Source organism: Anarrhichthys ocellatus, unplaced genomic scaffold (assembly GCF_004355925.1).
Source record: "Anarrhichthys ocellatus isolate YVR2014 unplaced genomic scaffold, GSC_Weel_1.0 scaffold15, whole genome shotgun sequence".
Classification (NCBI taxonomy): domain Eukaryota; kingdom Metazoa; phylum Chordata; class Actinopteri; order Perciformes; family Anarhichadidae; genus Anarrhichthys; species Anarrhichthys ocellatus.
Window position 1 is genome coordinate 6808918 of NW_022280045.1, and position 23683 is coordinate 6832600.

Here is a 23683-nt window from a genome sequence, read left to right on the forward strand (position 1 = left end):
GAGAGAGAGAGAGAGAGAGAGAGAGAGAGAGAGAGAGAGAGAGAGAGAGCATTCGCCTCCGGCAGATGCCCTATTCATCCCACAGAGGATACTTTGTTACATCTAAATGGCCCTTTGGCTTATACAGGCCCGGGATGTTAATGTGCCACAGGATCTGCTATCACGATCAAAGGAAGTCATTCTGGATCCAACTGAGCACCCAAGATAAACATGGACCCGAGTCTGGTACCGCTCAAATCTGATCAGACTTACTGATCAGTCATAACAAAACAAAACACTGATACACAAAGTTATAAGCTCAGTTCAGTGTCTGTAAGAGCAGGCTGAGGATGAAGCTTATTGATCGGGAGAGGTAGAGGCTAATAGGCCTTTAGTCAACCTCATGAGGTGGAATGAAACAGCACGTCATTCAATAAAGCAGTAAACTCGTCACTCAAACGACCAATCCTGTTCTCTGACTTGATGAAAGTTGAATACAAAGGCTGAGCACGGAGAGGGTTTTGCATCCCATATAAATATAGCTGCAGGCGTTGTAATGTTTCAATGACAGCATTATGTTTTAATAACAACAACCGATCATCATTCGGGCAGTTTGTTAAAAAACATTAGTCCGTTTCTTTAGAAATTGTAGATATCTGTTCTGTGAAAATGACACAATAAGAGATTTATAGGCATTTCTACAGCATAGCTCTGTCGGTGTGAGTTAAGAGGGAATGCAGTCATCCTTTCTTTCTTTCTTTACCTTTGAACAAGAAATCGTATTCATCGTCTCGGTTCCCCATTCTGGACGAGGCCGCTCCGACGCTCGTCTCCCGAAGAGGATGTCTTTAAAGTATGGGTGTGAATTGTCGTTATATGACAGAAAAATGAGGAAAAGGTTTGCGCGGAGACTCTGCGCCAGTGTTGGCTGTCAAGGCGAGCTGGCCGCAGAAAGAGAGCTCCCAACTCTGCAGCGGGAGGGGAGGAGTCCCTGCGCTTCAAATAGCTTCCTCAGGGGGCGCTCTTTACTGGCATGCCAGCAGATAACAAATGTTATGGTGGATGTATTTTGTTCTGTACAAGAAACTGACTTCAAGACTGGAAATAAATGATATATAGTGACAATTTAAATCAGTGGGGCAAGTTGCAAGTTATGAGGGAATTTAATAAAAGATGAAGGAATGGTCTCATTATAAAAACATGTGTTTTCCAACATGTAATAGATAAAACTAATGCGTTTTAAGAAGTGTTACCTATGGGGTTTGTACTTTTGGCATCATCAGTCTGTTTTTCTATCATTGTTTACTGTTTTTATGTTCATGTCTTATTTTTCTTTATATATATATATATATATATATATATATATATTTTGTTCACTTTTTCTTTGTGTTTTTCATTTGTTTGTATACAATGTAATCTTTGAGTCTGTAACATACATATTTTATAATAAAGATTACAATAAAAATACATTTTAAAAAATGGAAACTAATTTTTAAGAAAATGCATATAAAATATGCAATTCTAGTGACAAAATATGTATTGTTGAATTTTGAAATTGAGTCAGGCTGTTAGCCAGATTAAATATAGATATCCACACATGTATTGTGAAAAAGAAAATATGCCAAATTGGCTCACTTCAGTTATAGCTACTAACAATTGGATTGTAGAAATCTAAATGTGAGTTTTTCCAAGTAACAATTGCATTGCAGTGTTCATTCTGGATATCAAAAATGGGAATATGAAATTTAAAGCCTAATACATATAGAAAAAGTGACATCATTTTACCTATAGAAAGAATGTATTTGTGGATATTTAAAATTACAATTGTGGATAGAAAAATGTCATTGTGGATATGTTAAATCCTCTATTTGATTAGGAAGAATCTAGTTATTTATTTAGTTGTTCGTTCTATACTGAAGTGGAGATTTCGGAATATGAGAAAAGCCTTGTTTGGAAAAACTGCCTTTAAAGAGATTGTAAAATTCCAACCATTTTGAGGACACTAGGGTAAAACATTTAACTTAGAGTTATCACCATGACACTTAACCATATGATTATTCACATTAAGACATTTGTTTGTATTACATGTTTTCTGAAATTGTATGTTTAAATATGCAACTGATTTTCAACTTTACTTTTGGTGAATTTTGAGAAAATCTAAAGACGCAAATCGACAAAGACAAGTTTAATAAACAACTAAATGTGTATCTTTTTATGTTTTCTTTCCACTAGTCTGAAGGAAGACGCGTTAAAGAAGCAAAATAGCCCAAACTCTCAAAAATGAAGAGTGCCCAAGGTTTTGCCTTAAATTAGATATCTGCAACATATCCAGTTGAGCTATTAAATGTTAAAACAGCCACTTGTACTTTTTAAGGATATCTTAAATTTAGTTTTGACTGGTACAATCAAAGTTGTAGATATCTTGAAAAATCACTTCTAATAGTAAGAATGTATTTTTTGATATCTTTAATCACCATTTAGATTATAGGAGAAATGCTATTATGGATATCTGAAATGTAATTACAGATAGGAGTGTGTTAAATGTTAAAACGGCTTGCCATAGTATGTTTGCACATGAACAAATTCTCCATATATATCAAGTTATAGACTATTTTCTCACAGTCAGGGCAGACTTGTCTTTTATGAATAAGATTACAAACAGTATCTTAATAAAATTAAGACTTTAAAGAAAAAATACGAACTAAAAAAAGATAACATATGCCGTATCTTTAAATGATTTTGTAGGCCATGATGTGACAGTGTTTGTAGTCAAGTACCGGAGCAATCCTACGCTGGGCTTTTGTGACAATAATGCCTCGTAACAGTGAGAAACTCCAAGGACACACTATGCACCAACTGTGATTTATTGTAATATATTGGGACATTTTTTGATTCATAACTATGCATTCAAATTAAGCCCATCTTTAATTGAGTCAGTCACCAGTGACGGAATAAAATCAGTTCTTCAATGCGCTGATTTCCTGATTGGAGAGACGATATTGTCTCGTTATAAAAGCACAACGAATTTTCTTTTTAGGGTGGACTTGCCCTTTAAAGTTTTGCTGACAGCTGGCCCCGCCCCTGCCCATCAGCTCTGCTCCTATTGGCTGAGCGGAAGGTCAGCTGCTGGAGCAGTAAGCACGTGCAACTCCGCGCATTTGAAGATCAAGATGGCAGCCTCCGTGTGTCGGTGCTACGAGGTTAGACCATTCATGTCCTTCATTACAGTTCTTTAGTCTCTAGCAGATCATTTAGTGAAGGGAGTAGACATATTCAGCTTGTAGTTAGTCTGTCAACGTCTAGTCACGTGAAGGGGATTTTGTAGGTTGTTTTTTTATGTGTAAAATCGCGAGATGTCCGTTAGAAAAGGCCTTGCTGCATCAGACTAACGACAGGGTTTTTAATGTTCTTGTTCACCTATCAACGTCTAAAGTTAACTTATTGTTTTAGGTTTGTTTGGGGGCTTAAAACCGGTAACATTTAATTAACAAGTGAGCCGTTTAGACGCGTACATGTAGCCTGGTACTAACTCAGTTATGAAACCTAACAGGCGTAATATCCCCATTAATCATGGTGGTACAATCACTTGTTTAAGTATAGTTATTATACCAAGTTATGTGACCTGGCAAGGAATTTCAGCTTTGTAAATGGTTTTATCAAACTTGCGTATCACTACTGTTACTCAACATGGTGCTCCTTTAGTCTCAACGTAGGTTGGGTCAGCGAGCCAGCACATTCCACCAAAAAGGGACTTTATTGGCTGTGAACAAACTTAAATAATATTGAAACAAACAGTTGAATACTGGAATTAATCATAAATGTAACTATACCAACAACTGGTGAACCTTAAAGAATAACTCGCAAGCATCAGGGAACACCAGGTCTGGGTTGTGAAAGAGTAAACAGATCAATGTTTTCTCCTCCTAGTTATAAGAGCACCGAGTTCACCTGTGTCAAGTTGACTCCACACAGCACAGGTTAGCCTGTGGCTCCTCCCACAGCTCATCAGGGTCATGGCAGAGATAGAAGACAGTCAACAATAATATAATATATTAGTATAGCACGCCCACTACCCATGCAAATACAGACAGGTGACACATTTTATTAAACTCATCTATTTAAATCTGCTTTTAACCTGCAGAGCTAGTTATGTATGGTTTTGTGGTGTTCCTTACTGTTATGTCATCTCTTCTGTTCATATTGTAATTGCGCCTATTGTTTCTGTTTTTTACCATGTAAAGTGTCTTTGAGTACCTTTTTTAAAGCGCTATATAAATAAAATGTATTATTATTATTAACCTGGCGAAGGTGTCCAGGTGTGTGTAAATATTGCCCAGATTGAGCCAAGACTCAATTACCACCCTGCAAACGACCAAAACAAATAGTGAATGGGGTTCTTACAAGTAGCAACATGACTCCTCTCTTCCTGCCATTTACCTATTGTATATTCTTGCTCGTTGCTGAGGGGGAAGGACTGCTTAGTATCTCATTAACCACCTGTCACTCATTCTCCATCCACTGCAGTGTTGGCGGAGTTGATGTGTTTTGTTTTTGTACTAACCGTTTCTCTCCATTGCAGCTGGTTGGCAGACGTGCCTTGAGCCTCTGCTCCCGGCCTGCTGTCTCTTCAGTGTGGAGAGGAGATGCCTATACGTTACATAGGAGCCCAGCTGCAACTGTGCAGGTAACCACTGCTGGCTCCCATTTACCTTAACGGGACGCATACTGATTGATCACTTAATTACATAAAAGAAAATGATCAGTTGTTTGTGTAGAATTAATTTAGGTTAAGTTGTTTTTTACCTTAATGTGAATTGTCTGTTAACTCTATCTAAGCGTCTGTCTGTCCAACTTAAGTCCTACTTTCTATTTATCTCATGAGGTGCGATATGCTTCGGGACGTAAAGGTTTCTTCGGAGAGTTTGTGGATAACCTGCGGCAGGAATTCGGTAAGAATCAGGAGATGAAAGAGAACATAAAGAAGTTCAGAGAAGAGGCCAAGAGGCTTGAGGAGTCTGATGCTCTCCAACAAGCACGCAGGAAATATGTAAGAACATTATTTGGTTTGTATCTATATTTCAATAATGATATAATATCTGCATCAACCAGGATTTGTTTTACATTATTTTTAATTTTAGTAACACGCCCTCATTATGTTTTTTATTTCCTTTAATAGAAATCTATAGAGTCCGAGTCCGTGAAGACTTCAGAGGTGTTTAAGAAGACCTTCGGCTCCTTGTCAGAGACCGTCAAGGAGGTAAGGTATCACCACTTCTACACTATGGGTGTCCAAAAATAAATGGCCTCAAATGAGAAAATAAAGTAATCGTATACATCGTATATTTAACTATACCGACTGACTATTAGCATCTGTCTCTGTGTTTGTGTATGTGCATGGATTACCGTTCTGGCCATAGGGTCTTGAGGAGGTGAGTCGTACTGACATCGGGAAGAAGATCAAGGAAAGTGTGGAGGAGGCTGCCAAGACGGCCATGCACTCCGCTGAGTCCGTCTCCAAAGGAGGAGAGAAACTGGGCAGAACCGGCGCATTCAGGGCCATCTCACAGGTCAGAAGAGAAAAAAAACAATATCCACGAGTTAACAAGGTTTCACCCTCAAAATGTGTACTTTACTTGCACCCTAGTTGTTGCGTCAGTATTTGGCTTATATTATTGCAAAAGAGTCGGCGTGTTTACTGTAGCTATTTACAGAGAAATTGAAATTACTGAAAACCCCAGTGTTCTCAAACGGTGAACGTCACAGGGTCTTGTAGTTCTGGCTTGCCAGCCACAGACGCCTGATTAGCATTGTCAAATAATCAACAGTTGCTACACCATCAAAGCTTTCGGATGAAACTTGCTTTTGAATTTAGGCTCCACAAAAGGCCAAGACTGCAGTTATTCGGCTCATGAGGTGTACTGACCTGAAAGTCCTGTACTGAACGGTTTGGCATAACTACGGTTACATCCCTGTTATAATACAACTGTGTGTGATCTCTGTAGGGTGTGGAGACCATGAAGAAGGAGATAGAAGTTGGGGATGCCGGCCCTTACAGAGCTCCCTCGCAGCTAAGGAAGAGAAGCGATTTCTCCTCCAAAGGAGCCGACAGCGACTCCAGAGTGTTCGAGGCCGATGAGTGAGTTTCCCCTCTCACCCCTCTCTTCTGTAAAAATGTGTCTTCACTTCCCGTCTAATGATGGAAGTCATTTTCTTGTATTTTTTTGATGCAGAGAGGCTATGGGTGTCGTTCTCCACAAGGATTCAAAGTGGTACCAGCAGTGGAAGGAATTCAAGGACGATAACGTAGTTTTTAATAGTAAGGAAATCCTCTGGATACATTCTCAGATACTGTGTGTCTGTGTTCTTTTTATAACATATCAAAATCATCTACTGTTTTCACTTATGTAGTTCCCTTTAAAGGCAGCAAGTGGCACCAGATTCTTTACAGTAGATTGCATTATGGACTAATACAATTCAGTTATTAGGTGTTTATTGAGACCATAGAGCCCTCACAAGCGTAGGTTTTCTCCACTAGCACTGAAAAACTTGTGTGTGTGTATATATATATGTATGTATATATATATATATATATATTTTGTTATTGAACAAGTTATCCTCACCCCAGTATTCCCTTTTTGTTTCCCACAGGATTCTTTGAGATGAAGATGAAGTATGATGAAAGTGACAATGCTCTTGTCAGAGCATCCAGAGCTATGACTGACACCGTCACTGGCTTCCTGGGTAAGGCTCTCCAATAGTTGATTTTTACTCGTCATTGTCATAATCTCTTATGATTGTCCCGTCCAAACTGTTCTTCATACAATACAATTGATAAATTGTTCCCAATAAATTGTTGTCGGTGTTTGTTTTCCAGGTGGTCTTTTTTCTAAAACGGAGATGTCCGAGGTGCTGACACAGATCGTGAAGGCAGACCCCACCTTTGACAAAGACTCTTTCCTCAAACAGTGTGAGAAAGACATCATCCCGAACATCCTGGAGGTAAACCGACGCCTCTACTGTCTCAGTTTGTCCTTGACTGCACTCCTCTCTATGCTCTGCTCAATACCTGAGGGTACTTCACAAAGGAGTTCAAGAAAAGAGTTACTGATGGAGGTGTTGCTTCATTAAAAGTGAAATTATACCTCATCTTACATTAGATTGAGTAAGTTAATTTGTGTTGGAATTAGTCAAATCAGGCTGGAGCTGTCTGATTTTAAAGCTGAGCAGCAAAAGACGTAATTAGAATTATTGATGATAGGAAACACTCAAAACAATGTGTTGTTTCCTTCGTGGTCACAGAACAAGAGCTGATGATGCAGTTAAAAGCATATAATAATGACAAAAGACGTACATTTCTAGTTTAAATGAACCTGGAAATCAATTGTCACTCACATGAGTTTGAATAGTTATCTAAACGCACTGAATTTGTTGTTATGGAATGTAAATCTGACATTAAGACTACAAGACAATGGAAATAGGAATGATTTAACAAAGAAAGGTTGGTTGACTGGTTCAGCTCACCTTGTGAAACCTTCTGCTGTAGTAAACAATCAACGTTGACACAGTGTCGCTGTTCTTTCTGCAGGCGATGATCCGTGGAGAGCTGGACGTATTGAAAGACTGGTGCTATGAAGCTGTAAGTCATATGCTGCCTCGACATTAAGTATTCAATTAAACTCTAAATAAATACAGCATAGACGTTGAAATGTTTGTTTTTTTAATTTCTAAAGTCTGACCTCAAACCAGCTGCATCTCTTTATTTAGTTTTATATCTTGTAATATATTTACATCAGGCAATTTCTTTATCTCTTTCTCAGTGCTCTGATGTATTTGCAAATAGGCAAAATGAACTAGAAATAGAAGCCTTCCCTAACGGGGAACTACTATGTTGGTCTGTCCACTTTAGTTGACATACAAATATGTGTGAAGCTTCATTTCATGCCGAATGTGTTTTTATTTACCTGCCCTTAGACGTACAGTCAGCTGGCTCACCCCATCCAGCAGGCCAGAGCGCTGGGGCTGCTCTTCCAGTCCAAAATCCTGGACATTGACAACATAGATGTAAGCGCTCGTACACCAGCCATCGCACACATTGCCTCATACTTTACTGTGTTCTCAAATTTCTAAACCAATATCTGTTGTTATTGTTTCTTCCCTTTTGTGATGTTCTCATTTAATTTGTTTGTTCATGGTCTTTTCCTGTGCTGTAGCTGGCGATGGGTAAGATGATGGACCAGGGCCCGGTCCTGATCATCACCTTCCAGGCTCAGGTTGTTATGGTGATCCGCAGCCCCAAAGGAGACATTGTGGAAGGAGATCCGGTCAGTAGACTCATGATCACCAGAATAGTGAATCTGATATAATCACAGACATTTCAGGGAAGTGAATTACTCAAGTGGCTGAAATTATATCAGCACTCCTCAACACGTGTCTGTTTTTCATGTAGCATTAGGAATCTGGCTTCTTTTACTTCATGTGACTAATACAGTAATATTTAACATGCTGATAACGATAAATAGCTCGTGTGAATAAAAACATATTGCATCTAGTCTGTCCAGCAAGTTGCATCATACATCATGAAAGACATTTAAATGTATTGTGGTTGTTCACCTAGTCCTGAAATGTGACCTCTCCTTATGGTCTCTACGGTATTGACCCTGTGCTCTCCTCCTCCCCCCCCCCAACAGGAGAAGGTGATGAGGATGATGCATGTTTGGGCGTTGTGTCGTGACCAGGAGGAGCTGAACCCCAACGCAGCCTGGAGACTCCTGGACATCTCCGCCTCCAGCACGGAGCAGGCCCTCTAGGAGGAGAGCAGGGGGAAAAGGCAGACATGAGAGACGCGCAAACTGTGAAGGAGGGAAGAGACACAAGGACGTGCCTGGAACACCTGCACGTACTGTCTCTCACACACACATACATTTACATCTGAGGGCAGAGTGCACCCATTCTCCTGTGTCCTGCCAGAGACTGTGTTTGCGCACAGAGGATTTATGTGCACATGTCAATCCATCCCCTCTACGGTGCGAAGACATACATGAACATAGTGATTCGCTCGGTGTTTGGGTTTCCAGGTGGAGCGTGAACACAGAACACTTATATTCATTTTCAGATGGATGGAACCAACTTCTACAACAACTGGCTAAAAGAGGAGTGTGTATCATTCCCATGATCGTTTCATCCAGTGGTACGGTCCATCCACACCGGGCTGGTGGCTGCATCCAAGAGGATCGGTGGAAGACGATCGACATCACACCTGTGACTTTGCCTGCTGGTCTCGTGAGGGACGACTGAAGCCTCAAACTAGATTTAATGTCGCCACTGTCTTTGTCAAATAATATAAACAGGGAATTAGAATTTGGGCGGAGGCACGGAGCCTTGTTGCAACAACCAAAAAAGCTAAGTGTCAGCATGAGAGACCGTGTTAATCAAGGCAATCGCGCTTCAAGTTAAAGGGGCACGCCACCAATTTCACACATGCAGATCGGTTTACGTGTCACACAGAGTTTACTCCTGTATGTTGTCATCTGTGGTTCTGAAGGGAGTTTATTAAAATCTGATAAATTAGCCCTGATGATGTCATCAGTTACCACAGATTGGACTTCACATTTTTAACAAAAAGCCTGTGTTACAAATTTGGGATGTGGACTTTGAAAGAAATAAGCATTTACCACCAGGCAGGAAGGGTCTAACGAAAGATTGAGTTGCATTATGGGAAACACAGGATTCGTTGTTTTTCAAGCTTGGCCATTATTATAGGATAAAGGTCAGGTTATCCAAGCCTGTGGAGCAATACTAAATGGCTGGAGTACAACTTGAAGGCTTAAAGTGCAAATTGTACTTTAAGTGTCTGCCTGCCTATGTCCATGAGGATCTGCCAACTAAAGTGTGAATACTTTGCCTATGCAGTCGCCCAATGTAATACAAACAGAACGACACATCCACTGTCAAGAGTATATACATACGGCTCTTTAATGCCCACTTAACAAAGAATACCAATAAATCCCATAAGAGAAGGTGAAATTAACCACTGAGACGGTCTTCAATGTTTTTAGACTGTAAATGGTTGAAGTTTTCTTTTTCGAGACCAAATTACCAATAAAATAAATGACTTCTTAAAGAAGTCTACCATTGTCGCCAAAATCCAGCTGTGGTTGTTTCTTCTTGGTTCCTTCTGGCTTTCACGTCAAAACCTTATTAAAACTTGAGAAGTACATCAAGTCAGACAGGTTTGAACCATAGTACATGTATGTAAATGACCTGTGTAGTCGGGGTCCATGTTGTCGCGTGTACTGTAGCTCAGAGCGCCCAATGCACCCGTGAAGCCACGAGCAACTGGAGAACACGTGTCCTTGTGTTTTGAAAGGCAGCACATGTTTTCTCAAGTTGCCGTGCATCAGGCTCCCAGTCACTGTACATCCACTCTCAATAAGAACTGCATTGTATCTACATATAAATATAAGCGCTCAACTCCTTGTAAATATATTAAATGTTGAGTACTGCTTCTTTGTGAGAGGGACCACATTCAAATATGTCTTTTTGGCATCTTTATGGTTTGATGATCATTTGCCATCTCATGTTGTATACTTTCCAGCCGTTTGTTTTACTAAAAATGTTTGGTTTACTGTTGCTGAAGATGGAAACTTGAATGAATAAGCACATTACTGTACCCGTTGTGTTGACTGACATGTTTACTGTGTGACCAGGTGGGTCTCTGCTCGCATGGCCCTGACGATTGAACCCATTATGATTGTACTGTAACTCTCTTTACTTGACTATTCAATTAATCTACAGAAAAGTCCATAATTGTGAAGAGAAGTTGATAAATATATTTAGTGCCTAGAATATACCACCATCATTTGAGCATGTTTTGTTTGGATAACAGTTCATTCATGGCCAAAGCATGTGATGTGAGATGGTGTGATACAGACTAGATGTCATGGTCACACCGTGCTCGAGGAACATTCCTTCTGTGTAGTGGTTTTGTTCACTCCTGGGGATGAGAAGAAGCAAGAATTGGCAATTCTTTCAATTATAAAAGTCAAACAATAGATGAGAGGACTCATTAAGGAGAGACACCCAAGGTGAGCAGGTTAGAAGATTTAACTAATGGGTATCATACTTACTCAGTCATTTACTTACATTAAGACAATTATTTATATGTAAGTGTTTCAATATGCAAATGAGGTATTGTCCTATCAAATATGTGCTCATTTAAATCAAGTTAAAAATAGTTGTTTGTCACAAGAGTCCAATGTTTTTACAGAGGCACTTTTGGATATCTCTTTGTATCACTCCATGAATCCTAAAATACTGCAACAGCCATTCAAAAAATAAGCCAAATTGCCATGTTTTTAGAAATAAAATGCTATTCAAACCAGTCTATGATTGATATATATATACAAACCCCTCTGTGAAAAAAATCTGAATATATTTAGGATTGAAACTGGAAGGTCTGTTGTGTGTACGAGCTACTGAAGAGATTTCTGGCTCAGAGAAAACGGCCTTTTTAAAGATGTGGTTTGTAAAATCTCATACATTTTACAAGACACGACAGGGGAATAGGGTAAAATATTTTAAATTAATAGGTATCGCTACAATCGTGTTTTTTTTGTATTAAAAATTTTTGGGAAATTCCATGTTTGAAATGCAAACAAGGCATATAATGCTACAGACGAAAAGAAACAAAGTGTCGTAAAATGAACACCTAAATGTGTGATTTGGATGTTTTCTTTCCTCTCGTCTGAAAGAAGACAAAGTTATAGATGGACAACAGCCCAGAATCTCAACAATGAGCAGTGCATGAAAAACAAGAGGCTGTATTTGCTTGAGGAGTCTCGCCTTAAAAAACATGCATGTGATGCTGTGAAGGGAGAGACTGAACAACATGTGTTGCGTGTGTCATGCGTGACGCTGTGAAGGGAGAGACTTTGTGAGAAACACGTGGCAGTACTTAATCAGAAAACACTGTAATTCAGACTTACATGGAGTAGACTGTACCTGCTCACAGCTGGTCTATAGCAACAGATCTCAACAAGTATTGGTCAGATTGCCATGAAATATGGTTTAGATAAGAAGAAATAGATTCATGAGTTTTTCTATTTCTATCCAGTAATATGTCTGTCAGCAGAATAAAGGGTGCTGTATTATGATTCCCTTCGCACAAGCTTTCTTAGAGTCAGCAGCTTTCTATGTTTTGTGTGTGTTTGTGCTCACAAGAGAAAATTAAACTGCACGTTCTGTGTGTCCTTTGTTTTCTCATTTAGAAACTGACATGCTTTGATAGATGTCCATTGACGATGGTTGATAAATCTATGTATTTGGTAGTATAGGGATTGTGAAGGATTTCAGTATTAAAAGCATTATTAGTAGAATTTAATAACACCCCTAGTGGTGAGTAGAAGTGTCACAATAATAAGAATGTCAAAATATGTTAAGAGTCACAAAATATGTTTACTTATGGAATGTATTATATGTTTACAATATAGTTACTTGTAGAGGATATTATATGTTACAGTATTTTACTCATTGAATGTATTAAACCATAGAAGTATAGTCACTGACGGTATTAAAACACTGTATGAATAGTTTTGAGGGTCAGAAAGGGAACATTTTGAGTGAGGCTTTTACAGAGGTGCAGCAGAGGACAGAGGGATGGACAACTGACCAGCAGGTCACAGGAGGAGGAGTCCGGACGACTTCAACCAAACACTGAGATGATAACTGCCCGAAGCCAGGAGGGGCTATTGAATTTCGGCCAATCACAGAGGCTGATACTGGACATTTAAACTTTAGGACAAGGACTTTTAAATATAGGCTTAGTTCCAGAGGGTTTTGCCAGAGTTCGCGCTGTTACCACTCTGGGTGACCAGCTGCTGAAGGTTTGCAGCAGCGAAAGTCCCATCTGGGTCTCCCCTGAAAGGGTCTAGCCCCAACAGGATGATAGATCAGGCTTTAAATAACGAGTGCCTATAGATCCACACAGGGCCTATACAGGAGACCTCATCCCATAGCTGTCTGCTGTGATGAATGACGGGGGACGTCCTTATACTAACTAACCTTTGTTTCTCCGAAGCTTACTCGCTTCTCTTGACAGCGACCGAAGCCTACTGAGGGTTGATTCCTCTGTCATCTAAGCTAAATGAAAGTTAATCCTTGTCAGTTATCAAGTGTTATTCATGTCAGGCACAAGTTAACAGTAAAAAAAAACATTTCAATTGCAGCATATGTTCAGAGCATTCTTCTGGAAGAAGTCCATGTTTTGCCCTCCGAGCAATGAGCACTCTTATGGTACCGATTGAATGGAGATTAATGCACCAACGTAACAGCCTGGAGGCCGAGCAGTACTCTCCTTTATCTGCTTTTTAATCACAGTATGTTCTTGGAGGCACACTGCTATCATGTATACACCAAGCTGTGCTCTAGTTTACATAATAAAAAGGCTTTAAGTGCAGTGTATGCAGCAACATCCGACCATTATGTAAGCAGCTATCAAACTGTCAAAATGCTTATTTAGATACTTACATTTATCTTTGTGGTTGTTTTAGGTTGTTTTTTTATGAGAAGCACCGGCGACACACAGTGTACATATTTGAGAGCGGAATCGATCTTCTGTAAGGAAAAAAGAAATGTATTTCCAAAAATATCAAACTATTCCTATAACTATAAATATCTATTTAATCATAATTACTAGTCAATTTTGAACAGAACAGGTTAATATATAACTTTCTCTGCCTTTGTAAAAACTGTTATGTGTCTCCCGTGTTATAACAAGGGCTGCCTAAAAGGATCAAACCAGGGCAACAGAGGCTTAAGAGCGCCACAAGGTTTGAGTTAATCAGACTCACCTGCTGTCATGGGTCCAGACATCCTGTCACGGTGACCTGAGTCTGCTGCCTGAACCACAGCTTGACCTCTCAGTGGACCATCTGTAACAACAAGGGGGATAGCGATGAAAATGTTGAATTTCATAACCTTGCAGGCTGGAGACCTTTATCAACTAAGTCCCCAGTAGGCGGCCTGCTGGAGCACTGCTCAGTGTGATTTGATTACGATCCCCTGACGATTAATTAAAACTTCGGGGAGATCCCATGTGTCCTCAGGCAGGGAGGATGAGGATGTGTACGTACTGCAATCTGCCCCAGTGTTTGTACAGTTTTAATTGAGTTAATTAATTGCTTCTCACAGTGAGTATGTGGAGCTGAGCCACAGGTGCAGTCAGGTTGCTCCACTTGTTTTGTTTCACATCATGACCGCAGCATTTCTTGCAGTTCAGCAAAACGTCCAATGCAGTCTGACGTTAGATTTAACTAAATCATCTGGTAGAACTGGCTGTAATGAGGAAGTCTTCCACCAAGCATGTGCAATCTGCAGGCCTTCCTTTGTAAAGTGCACTTTATTAATGCATCAACTTTGTCTCGACCTTCTGTTTTCCAGACAAATCATCAAGTCAACAGTTTCTATGTCTGATTTCATTTTGTTCTAAACTAATTAGTGTTTAATATAATTACTACTAACTACACAGCGCAGTAAAGCTGGAGGGTAGTCAGTCACAGCAGTTTACTTCAGCCATGTCTTTTTTTTTAAATACTGAAGTTGTGGGTCCAATCGATCCAAAGCCAACATTAATACTATGTAAAATCTCTAAACCGTCTTAATTTTGGGGGCTTTTCATAGCTACCTGATCAACTGCATGAAATGCTATTTTATTTAAAAAGAGCAGTTATTTTAAGGGAATTTCTCACAAAACTACTTTATTCTATTTGTGCTGTTTTAAAACTCTCTCCACGCTTCCAGGAATAATGGTGGAGAATAACTGAATCCCAGGGTTAGAAATACTGTAATCAGCCTAAAAATGTGTAAATAAAACTCAAAATTGCCAGAAACAAATACAGACGACTTTAATATCCTCCGTGAAACTACGACCCTCTATAATGTCATTACATTTCCTTCGTCACATTTGTCTTTTGATATCGCTCAGTCCAAACTAACTTAAGAACTCTACTGTATAGGATTATTCTCTCTTTTGAAGTAAACAACCATAAAACTCATATTGGCTGCATGGCTAGGGTCCCTCAGTGTCCATGCCCCACACACTCCTCTTACATAATGCAAAAGCCACACATGGCTCCCTGCGCTTCACTCATCCAAACGAACAGATTATGTGTGCAGTCCGTACAGGGGCAGGCATATTAAGTGGGCTGCGAGGTGGGGCGGATCCCTCAAACAGCACGGACTTAAAGCTCCAGTAAAGCAAGAGGAGGTGCTGCAGGACGTGACAGAGATCAGACCTGAAGCGAGCCCGGAGCTGTCTGCAGTGCTGAGCGGCTGCTGCTGCTGCAGGATCATCATCATCATCATCACTCTGTGTTTCTCAGTGCATGTCCTCACAACAGCCGGGAAGTAAGTTCTCTAATCTTATCATCCTCCAGTTTGTCATTGTGTGAACTTTTGTATGCAGACAGCGTGGAACTTAAAACTTCATGTCCATTAAATTGGAAATATGTACAACATTGTTGGTTCACCCTTCTGGGAAGAATTCATTAAAATTCAATGTTTTTAAAACAAGAAAAATATTCACATCCCTTATTTAGACAGGGGTGATCCATTTTGCTTAATTTCACAGATTGGTGAGGCACCAACATTTAGAACGGTACTCGTTGAGTTAAGGACGAGTTAATTCTGTTCTTGGAGCAACTCTTCACACTATAAAGGCGATCTACCCACTGCATGATGTTCATCTCTTGTCCTGCATTGTAAGGACATAACAAACGTAGAACAAGTGTTTTAAGTTTCAGATGGTTGCAATAGAAGCTTTATAAAGAAGATGAATGAAAGCTCTTTTAACAGCAGTTAAACAAAAGTTCAAAAATGCCTGTCTTTGACTCTTCATTCATCCATGTGATCAAGAAATCTTATTGCTTTTCACCACAAGAATAAACATCAAACTACAGAAAGCCTTTGGGGTGATATAATCAGAGATCACTGCCAGCAGGGATTAAAAAAAAAAGATGGAGGCAACAGCATTGTGAAGTATGAAGTTATTCATCTGACATTTTTAGATAGCATTCAATCAGAAACGTCAGATGACAGAGAGCTCGTTGCTTCAACTACAGATATGTGGCTTTGGTTAGCGTGACAGTCCCACATTCAGGGTTTACTCTAGACAACATCATTTCACCCTTTTATTCGGAGAAGTCCTTGACATTTTCAAAGCTGCTGTCGTAATCCACAGGTATAAATGGGAGGTATTACGGCCACGAGGGACACCATATGTTACTGCTCTGTCCTCAGAATACACTGGCCTGGCTGTTTGACATTTTTCTCTCTTTCATTGCTGTTTTTAAATGTAAAACTGTGATTCTGTGACATTTGTCAACATTTTACTTTCAACCTGGACTCCAGTATAGCTAAAAGTAATTTGTCTGTGTGTGTAAATCAGACGTGGTCAGGCCCCACGGTGTGATTTATCTGCTGCTTAGGAACCAAAGCAGGTCTCTCAATGAGGATTGATGAGCCATGAAATTGATGTTGCTCATTCTTTTATATTCTGTATTTGTTTTTGACCAGTTTGTCCATCCTCCGTGGTGTTTGTCTCAGGATGACCTTGGATAACCTGCTTTTGAAAGGCCATCTTTAATGGAGCCGAATATCTGCAGAGTTTGCTTGTGAATAAGTTTGCGATACAAAAATGTGTTTTGTTTGTCTTCCTCAGTAGCCCTCCCCTACTTGATATTCTGCCAATGTAGCATCGAGAAAACTGTCAAGTAAAGTTGCAGTGAGTAGCAGAAAATGTCCGATGTGTTGCGTAACTCACTGTACATTCTGACGAGGCACATTCCCAAAAGGAGTTCAGAGGGAAAAAAAACTCAGTAACTTTAAAATCCAGTCTTGTATCATTTTCTTTCATGTTTTTTTGGCAGCTGTAAAATCAAACTATAAAATTGTCTGTGCAAAAGCAAGGTAATGCTCTACTTCACGGCTCTCTCTCTCTCGGTCATTTAGCTTCCCTCTATACACGCAGCTACCTGAACTGTCCAGCCTGATGTAACCACAGGCCAGTTGATAATTGATACTGAGGCAGGCAGTTTCTTTCATTATGTCTTCAAGTCCCCTATTAAAGCTGCTCTTGGCCCTTAAGTCCCATCATCCAGAGAGCAGGGGAGCTATCAACATGTCTTTTGCGAGGATCAGCGGGGTGGTGAGGAGGGAGACGAAGCCTCCTGGAATAGAATCTGCTGACTAGGGGAGTGCACCTGCAGCAGGAACTGTCTCTCCACTCCACGGCCCATTTAAGAGCCCACAGAGAGCGTTTCTGCGAGTGATGCAACTCTCTGAGGGTTATCTTCATATTATTCTCTTCCGTCATCAGTTTGATATATTTATCTTGTACTATGTTGTATTTGAGTTCAAAATAGGGGTAGTGTTCCTGTCTTGTCTCACTTATTTTTCTCACGAGAAAGATGAGCAGATTGGACATGGTGTAATAACAGCTTTACAGTGAGACTGTGCTGACTGGGGGTAATGCATGAGCTCTGAACACCCTGAATCAATCAGTCTTTTCCCTCCATTCAGCAAACTCTGCATGCTGGAAACTCACTCACTCATGTTGCGTCTCGTCTTTGTTTATTCCCCCTCAGGTATCTTGAGGAGTGAATCTCCAAATGAACACGTTACTGGTGAATCAAGATATAAATTAGCAGCTCTTTCAGTAAATCAACAACTCACTGCAACGCGGCCAAACAATTCGAAGGGGTTCGAAACGAAAACCTTTGCTGAAGCATCACAACGCGGATCATTGACAGCCAGCGAGCACTTTGATTGATCTATGGAACATCTTCAGCCACTCGGCTGAGATTTATACTTCACTTTGTAAATCCCCATTAGTGACCCTCTAGGGCTGCTACTGGATGAGCGATATTGACAAATGAACTAAGGACTATACAGATGATCTGAAATTGAAGTAGTGACCTCAGCTTTTGTTTGCTTTTATTCGATTTTCTTGAAAGCAAGTGAGCCTAAGTGGAAGAAAGAGAGAGGGACAGTTAAATCTAATTAAACCTCACTGAGCATGCCTCAGCGTGCTGCTCTGCTAACTGGAGGGCTTATTCATTTGCACTACTGATTTGCCCCGTGTTGTTTTCCTGCTGGAACCGTTTCTTTGCCCTGTGGCTTGTGGGAAACACTGAGTTCAATCTGTTGACATCTGCCAGATTTCACAATGTGATCCCTCTCTGGGTTTAGAAATCACACTCACTTTAGGTTGAGGTTATGCCGTTCCTCATAGCTTCTGACTGCAAAATAAAATGTGTACAGTAAACAATTTCAACCTCCAAAACATTCCCTGACTTCCAAGATGAGCGACGCAAACTACTGGGTTGTGGACTATGATCTCTCCACTCCTGCTCCGTCTGGGTTCCCCAGGGGCCCAACGGTGCAGCAGCCCATGCCGGGGCACCCCGAGCAGGGAACGGCGCTGTGTTTCGTTGGCCTCCTCGTGCTGCTGCTGCTCTTTCTCGTCGTTCGCTGCGTCCGTATCTTATTAGACCCCTACAGCAGCATACCAGCCTCATCGTGGACGGATCATAAGGAGGGGCTGGACAGAGGACAATTTGATTATGCACTGGTGTGAAGATGAGGGGGGATCGGGAGATGAAGAGAGGGATGAATTTGGAGACATGTTAAGGTTCTGCTAAAAGCTTCTAGTTCCAAAGATTCAGCTCCTTAAAATGAAAGAAACTGCATTATGTTTGTTGTTTGGTTGGGGTATTGTAATGCAAGCTGTAAAGATACCAGCATAAAAACGATATTAAACAGTATCTGTACAAGGATTCAATCCAGAGAGAAAAGGAGCAGACGCCAGAAGTCCCGCATCTATTTTAATTCCCAGTAATTAACGTCATATTGGAGACTGTTAGGTGGGTATGTTGTTACACTGCAGCTTCTAGAGTGACAAATTGCAGGAAGACAGCGATCAGTATCACAGCATTACCTTATGACTCCTGTTTGTCCTGTCATTTTGTAATTCTATAATGTTTCTACAAATCCCAGGGCTGAATTATAAATAGAGAGCAGAGCTGCTGCAAGAGAGGTCCTGATTAAATAAAAGTGAAATCGAATGAGTTTAGGGTAGACATGGAAGTCATTCAGACAGAACTAATATGCACTGTTGCAGCAGATTTAAAGCAAGATTGAGACCTTTATACGTCGATTTGCTGTTAAAATGTAAAAGTCTTTCTGTCTTTTTTGGAAGTGCAGCTGAACGAACAATTTAGAAGATGTCAAAGTTTCTCTGGAACAGGAAACCTGCTTTTATGTGAGCCATGCTGGATATTGTGAGGCATTTATACGACCTCTAACATGATCCTCAGGTATAATGATTTCTATTTAACCTAAGCCTCGATAATTAGAGGAAATCGCCTCCTGAAATTGAGCTTTAGCTAATATTTGTATCTCTCTATTTTCTTCAATGTGTCCTGAATTTCAACCTTATCCCCCTATACAAGCTGTTGTTTATAATACATAACAGTTTATACTAATTATTTTATTTGGGGTTTTGTTATTTCATGTCGCCATCCCTTTAAGAGGCTTATGAGGCTCAGTGCAGAGAGTCACTATACGCTGACTCAATACGAGTCGTATAAAGTTATGATTATGAAATGCATGTACACCAATTTCTTTTCTCTAATCCTTTTTGCCTTTAGGCCCAGTCCAGTGCACCAGCCAAATCTGTTCAACAGTGCCTGTAGGAATATGAGAAAAGCTAAAAACGATTTCGTACTCACTACTTACTGTCCTTCTGCATCTTGTTTTATAATATTGTTTCTGCCCATATTTTACTGTAAAGTCCTCTCTATAAATAAACTTAAGTATTGATATTTTTGGGATTTGTTAAAAAGTTGTTTTGTTTCATTAATGATGACCAAAAGTTTAGCAATACCAATTATATTGTGTATGGTCTTACTTCCCGGATGTAGACTCTTGCTGGTAATAATTAAATATTTTCCGAATGTTTCTTGAAATTAGCATTCAGTTTTTAATGAAATAAAAAGCTTTTGTCCTGTCTTTTTATAAAGTTGCATCGCTTTGCAGTACACACACATAAAAACAGACACACACACACACTCACACACACACACACACACACACACACACACACACACACACACACACCTAACACTTTTACTTGAGCAAACACTGTCCTCACTGCTGCCCTACAATCAATTCAAGCAAGATTTAGAGCACATGAAATCAATTGGAGGCTTGTAAAGAGACACAATCAGTTAATGTATGAGGACCGGCCCTCACAGAGTCAGACCGGCCCCCCAGGACTAAATATATCCCTAGCTGACTGACATGGACCCTCAGCACTCTGCTTGTTTGGATGGAAAACATACATAAGAGAAAATCTGTGGCATTTTTCAAAACATCTACGTCAGTCATCACAAGAAAATAGCAAAAGCACTAAACTAAAATATTTAAAGAGATTTAGGTCAAATTGATGAGGGACTCCGTTTTCAAAAAGAGTGGTTTTCCTTCCTAATCATAAAAAAACACTGTTTCATTTAGTTATAGAGTGTTTAAAGTGCATTTCCTGACTGCGCCTCCAGTTTCCTTTTTCAGCGTATCCCTTGTGGTAGAGCTCCCTGGCCTTTGCTTCACTCGGGAACTTCTGATTAGCTGTGACCTCTTCTGGATACTTTGAGAACTACAAGTGTGAGTCCACTGATAACTGTGGGATCAATGAGTGTTCAAATGTGCTTCTAAAGAAACACATGAGAAAGTTTGGGGGTAAAAGTCATTCAAAACTACTTTTAAGAAAAACAATTGTGAATAAAAATATGGGGGAAATGATAGATAAATGCATACATGCATACAATCGCTTACTCAAAAGTCATTATGCAGACTAAATAATGAACGATATTATACAGTCCATTTCCACAGTACATTCATTCAAGACATTCACATCCCCCTCAGGAAAAATTGTTGTAACTTTGGTGACTTGTCCTCTAGAGCCATCATCAGGTCAAAAGATAAATATTTCCAGTACTTTGGTATATAATTACATACATTCCAATCAGCCTCAGTTGTACTTTGTGTAATTAGCACTGGTTAGCATGCTAAACTAATGCTAATATGCTAAACTAAGACGGCAAACAAGGTAAAGATTATACCAGCTAAAAATCAGCATGTTACCATCTTCATTGTGAGCATGTAAGCATCAAAACGTTGGCAATAAGTAAGGGCAAGTTATCTGGCACAAACAGTGCACAGCCAGCCAAACTGGACTAAAACGGCCCTTTTCAGTTTTTGCTTCAGTGCGTCCTGACAATTTATTTCGTTGACAAAACAACAAAAGCACTCGGTCCCCATCAGTCTCTCACATGTGTACACAGATATACAAATAAGGCTGGATCACAGAAAAACAGGACCTCAGGGCTGACATGCATGACGGACGCTGTTCCGTGTTAACATACTGTACATGTGACACTTCCAACATGCCACAACATTGCTTGGTAAACCAATATTATATTGGCTAGTAATACTATTATAATTATTATCATTTAGTTGTTTATTACTAATCAAAAATATATACATTTCACATTTGTCAAATTTTAGAAGTACTGTAATGTTACTGTAATGGCCGGTGTTGTAAGCTCTGCTTATTTGATTACATCTCACTCTCACTACAATTTACATGCAGACGTTAGACACACAGAAAAGGCAGGTGCACAGAGTATGCAAATAAATATCTTCCTGATTCTGGACAGGGTCAATTACTGGTAGTCTGACTCAATCCCACAGAAATGCACAGAAACACACTCTTACATACAACACAGCCTTTACGTAAACATTAATGAATCGAATAATACACCGATGCCTTACACATAACACAGCTGTGCTGTCCTGACTGATACAATAATAGCTCATCTGCATAACAGTAGTGATGTTGTCAGCTGTCAGACAGCCTGCTTATCTCCATCCACAACAATAGTAGCTGAGTGTGCTGAAGAGCAGGTTGGTGTGTGAGGACTGGGTGTGTCTGCATGGGTTCAAGAGAAGCCAGTGACTGTGTTTGTGTGTTTTAAGGGTGTGCCATCGGGGTTTGTGTTACAGCAGGTAAACACACAGCCCTCAATGACAGCATGCACGTATATCAGAGTAAAGTCTGTGTGCTCAACTATGCACATACTTGGTGAGGTCTGTTTACCTTCAAACTAGGAAGTCCTGGATTGTTGCTATGGGTGTTAACAGCCGCTTTCCAAGAGACTGGGCACCCAGGAGATGTCTGTCATGAGCGCAATCTATGATGGAGTATAAGGAAACGAAATTAGATATACTTGTTACTTATTGTCAAAGAAGGGTCAAGCATTGTATGTTTATTATTGAGTACAACTTCTGGTGGAATATAAGGGAATCTAATGAGATGAGTAAGTTTACTGCTGAAAAGCAGCATGAATGCTAAATGCTAAAACGTAGCATGACAATAGCTCCAGTAAAGAAGGGTCATAAAGTCAGTGTCAGTTACAGAACAATATAGATTAAGTTTGCTAACCCTAGTCAGCAAACTGCTCGTACCAGACCAAGTGAAGCAGTAACAATTCAACCATGGTGCGTTTTATTTTATCACGATTTCAACTTTTCATTTGTAAAAGGAAGAATGTGTTTTTTCTTCTCACAAACCTTACATAATATCACTGCTGTTGTGATGTGTGTTTAACTTTATGCATGTGCAAACTAACTCCATTGCCGTTTTTATGAAATTATAAAGTGACGTTACTGAAAACCTGCTGCAGTGTTTCCTTTGTTGCCCATGCTGAGTTACTGACTGGGCTGTGATTGTGAACAGTCGCTGTGGGAAAGAGGCGCCCCTCGTGTTTAGCCGCTCAACCATCAAGCTGCACTTCATCCTCCTGTTAGAGACAGACACGGAATACGGGAAGCCTTCAGAATAAAAGCTACACCTGAGTTACTTAAGACAAAAACAGACGTCTTTTCACCTTAAATCATTACAAACGGCAACGGTCTCTACCAGTGGCTATTATTTTGAAATTAGTAGTATCTGCTCTTCCTCGTGCCTAACTTGACACCTGAGCGACCCGTCTCCTCTGTGGTGAAGTCGTTAGGGATACAGCGGGACGGAAGCGCATCCCCAGCCACACAAGGCTGCAACAAATTCACAGCTTAAGGTGGATTTTATTCTTCTATCCCCTCAGGATCAGTTCATCACTTCCATCGAGCTGCGGACAGGTGAGTCTCTGCCATGCAGCCCGTTTCTTTCAACAGGTCAACTACAACTTGGTGTGTTTCACCTTGGAAATGAATAGACTACCTACTGTACTTCCAGCTGGTTTTCAACAAAGGCAATATGTTTTCGTATGCTTGTGCTGCTCTAAACTGGAGTATTTATGATATAGTCTGCTATTATATTGTTTCACAGCCTTCTGAACCACACGCATGGTTGTTTTGTTGCATTATTGACAAACTGAGTAACATTCCAAAAGGATCTTCAACTTAATGTGTTGACTTATTAACAATGGAATCAAAATTTGTATGTCGTTTTTGTAGCTTGGAATAGAGTCAGTTATCAGATGTGGCAAATATTACAATATGTTGTCCATAAGCTTATGTGCCAACATAATATTCCTTGTTTGTTTTCTCTCTCTCTCTCTCTCTCTCTCTCTCTCTCTCTCTCTCTCTCTCT

The 23683-nt window shown here is 40.0% G+C and overlaps 4 protein-coding genes across 11 annotated transcripts in view; 3 read left to right on the forward strand and 1 right to left on the reverse strand.

Moving 5' to 3' along the window:
• Positions 1–953, reverse strand: part of LOC116387506 (ras-related protein Rab-11B) — a 3701-nt gene extending 2748 nt beyond the window's left edge. The window contains exon 1 of the mRNA XM_031854681.1: positions 743–953. Coding sequence (XP_031710541.1) covers positions 743–782 — 40 coding nt within the window. The 5' untranslated portion in view covers positions 783–953. The remainder of the gene's footprint in view (positions 1–742) is intronic.
• A 2169-nt stretch (positions 954–3122) lies between these two features.
• LOC116387496 (mitochondrial import inner membrane translocase subunit TIM44-like) lies at positions 3123–11533 on the forward strand. 2 transcript variants are annotated; one of them, XM_031854667.1, is made up of 13 exons: positions 3123–3179; positions 4559–4663; positions 4862–5026; positions 5156–5236; positions 5397–5546; positions 5982–6115; positions 6210–6295; positions 6628–6720; positions 6854–6978; positions 7565–7615; positions 7951–8040; positions 8190–8300; positions 8667–11533. In XM_031854667.1, exons 1-13 carry the CDS (start codon positions 3150–3152, stop codon positions 8784–8786), a joined length of 1341 nt encoding a protein of 446 aa, XP_031710527.1. In that variant the 5' UTR covers positions 3123–3149; the 3' UTR covers positions 8787–11533. The 2 variants fall into 2 exon arrangements, with proteins under 2 accessions (XP_031710527.1, XP_031710526.1); XM_031854666.1 differs by having other exon boundaries at positions 3137–4663.
• A 3763-nt stretch (positions 11534–15296) lies between these two features.
• Positions 15297–20088, forward strand: ctxn1 (cortexin 1). Its single transcript, XM_031854684.1, has 2 exons — positions 15297–15381; positions 17619–20088. Exon 2 carries the CDS (start codon positions 18335–18337, stop codon positions 18608–18610), a length of 276 nt encoding a protein of 91 aa, XP_031710544.1. The 5' UTR covers positions 15297–15381; positions 17619–18334; the 3' UTR covers positions 18611–20088.
• The window catches only part of LOC116387495 (ceramide synthase 2-like), a 15220-nt gene continuing 6885 nt past the window's right edge, over positions 15349–23683 (forward strand). For 2 of the 7 annotated variants that reach the window (XM_031854660.1, XM_031854661.1), the window contains exons 1-2: positions 22228–22409; positions 23196–23229. In XM_031854660.1, the coding sequence (XP_031710520.1) occupies positions 22286–22409; positions 23196–23229 (158 nt within the window). In that variant the 5' untranslated portion in view covers positions 22228–22285. Of the gene's footprint in view, positions 15382–22227; positions 22410–22429; positions 23230–23683 lie in introns of those variants that run through there. The other 5 variants (XM_031854662.1, XM_031854664.1, XM_031854663.1 and 2 more) reach the window with 4 other exon arrangements.

Excerpts from the sequence above, each read along its gene's own strand:
- LOC116387496 (XM_031854666.1), top strand. The coding sequence starts at position 4,391 with ATGACTCCTCTCTTCCTGCCATTTACCTATTGTATATTCTTGCTCGTT. Across the intron at positions 5,547-5,981 it reads CATTCAGGGCCATCTCACAG|GGTGTGGAGACCATGAAGAA; the intron begins GTCAGAAGAGAA and ends TGATCTCTGTAG. Across the intron at positions 7,616-7,950 it reads AAGACTGGTGCTATGAAGCT|ACGTACAGTCAGCTGGCTCA; the intron begins GTAAGTCATATG and ends ACCTGCCCTTAG.
- ctxn1 (XM_031854684.1), top strand. The coding sequence starts at position 18,335 with ATGAGCGACGCAAACTACTGGGTTGTGGACTATGATCTCTCCACTCCT.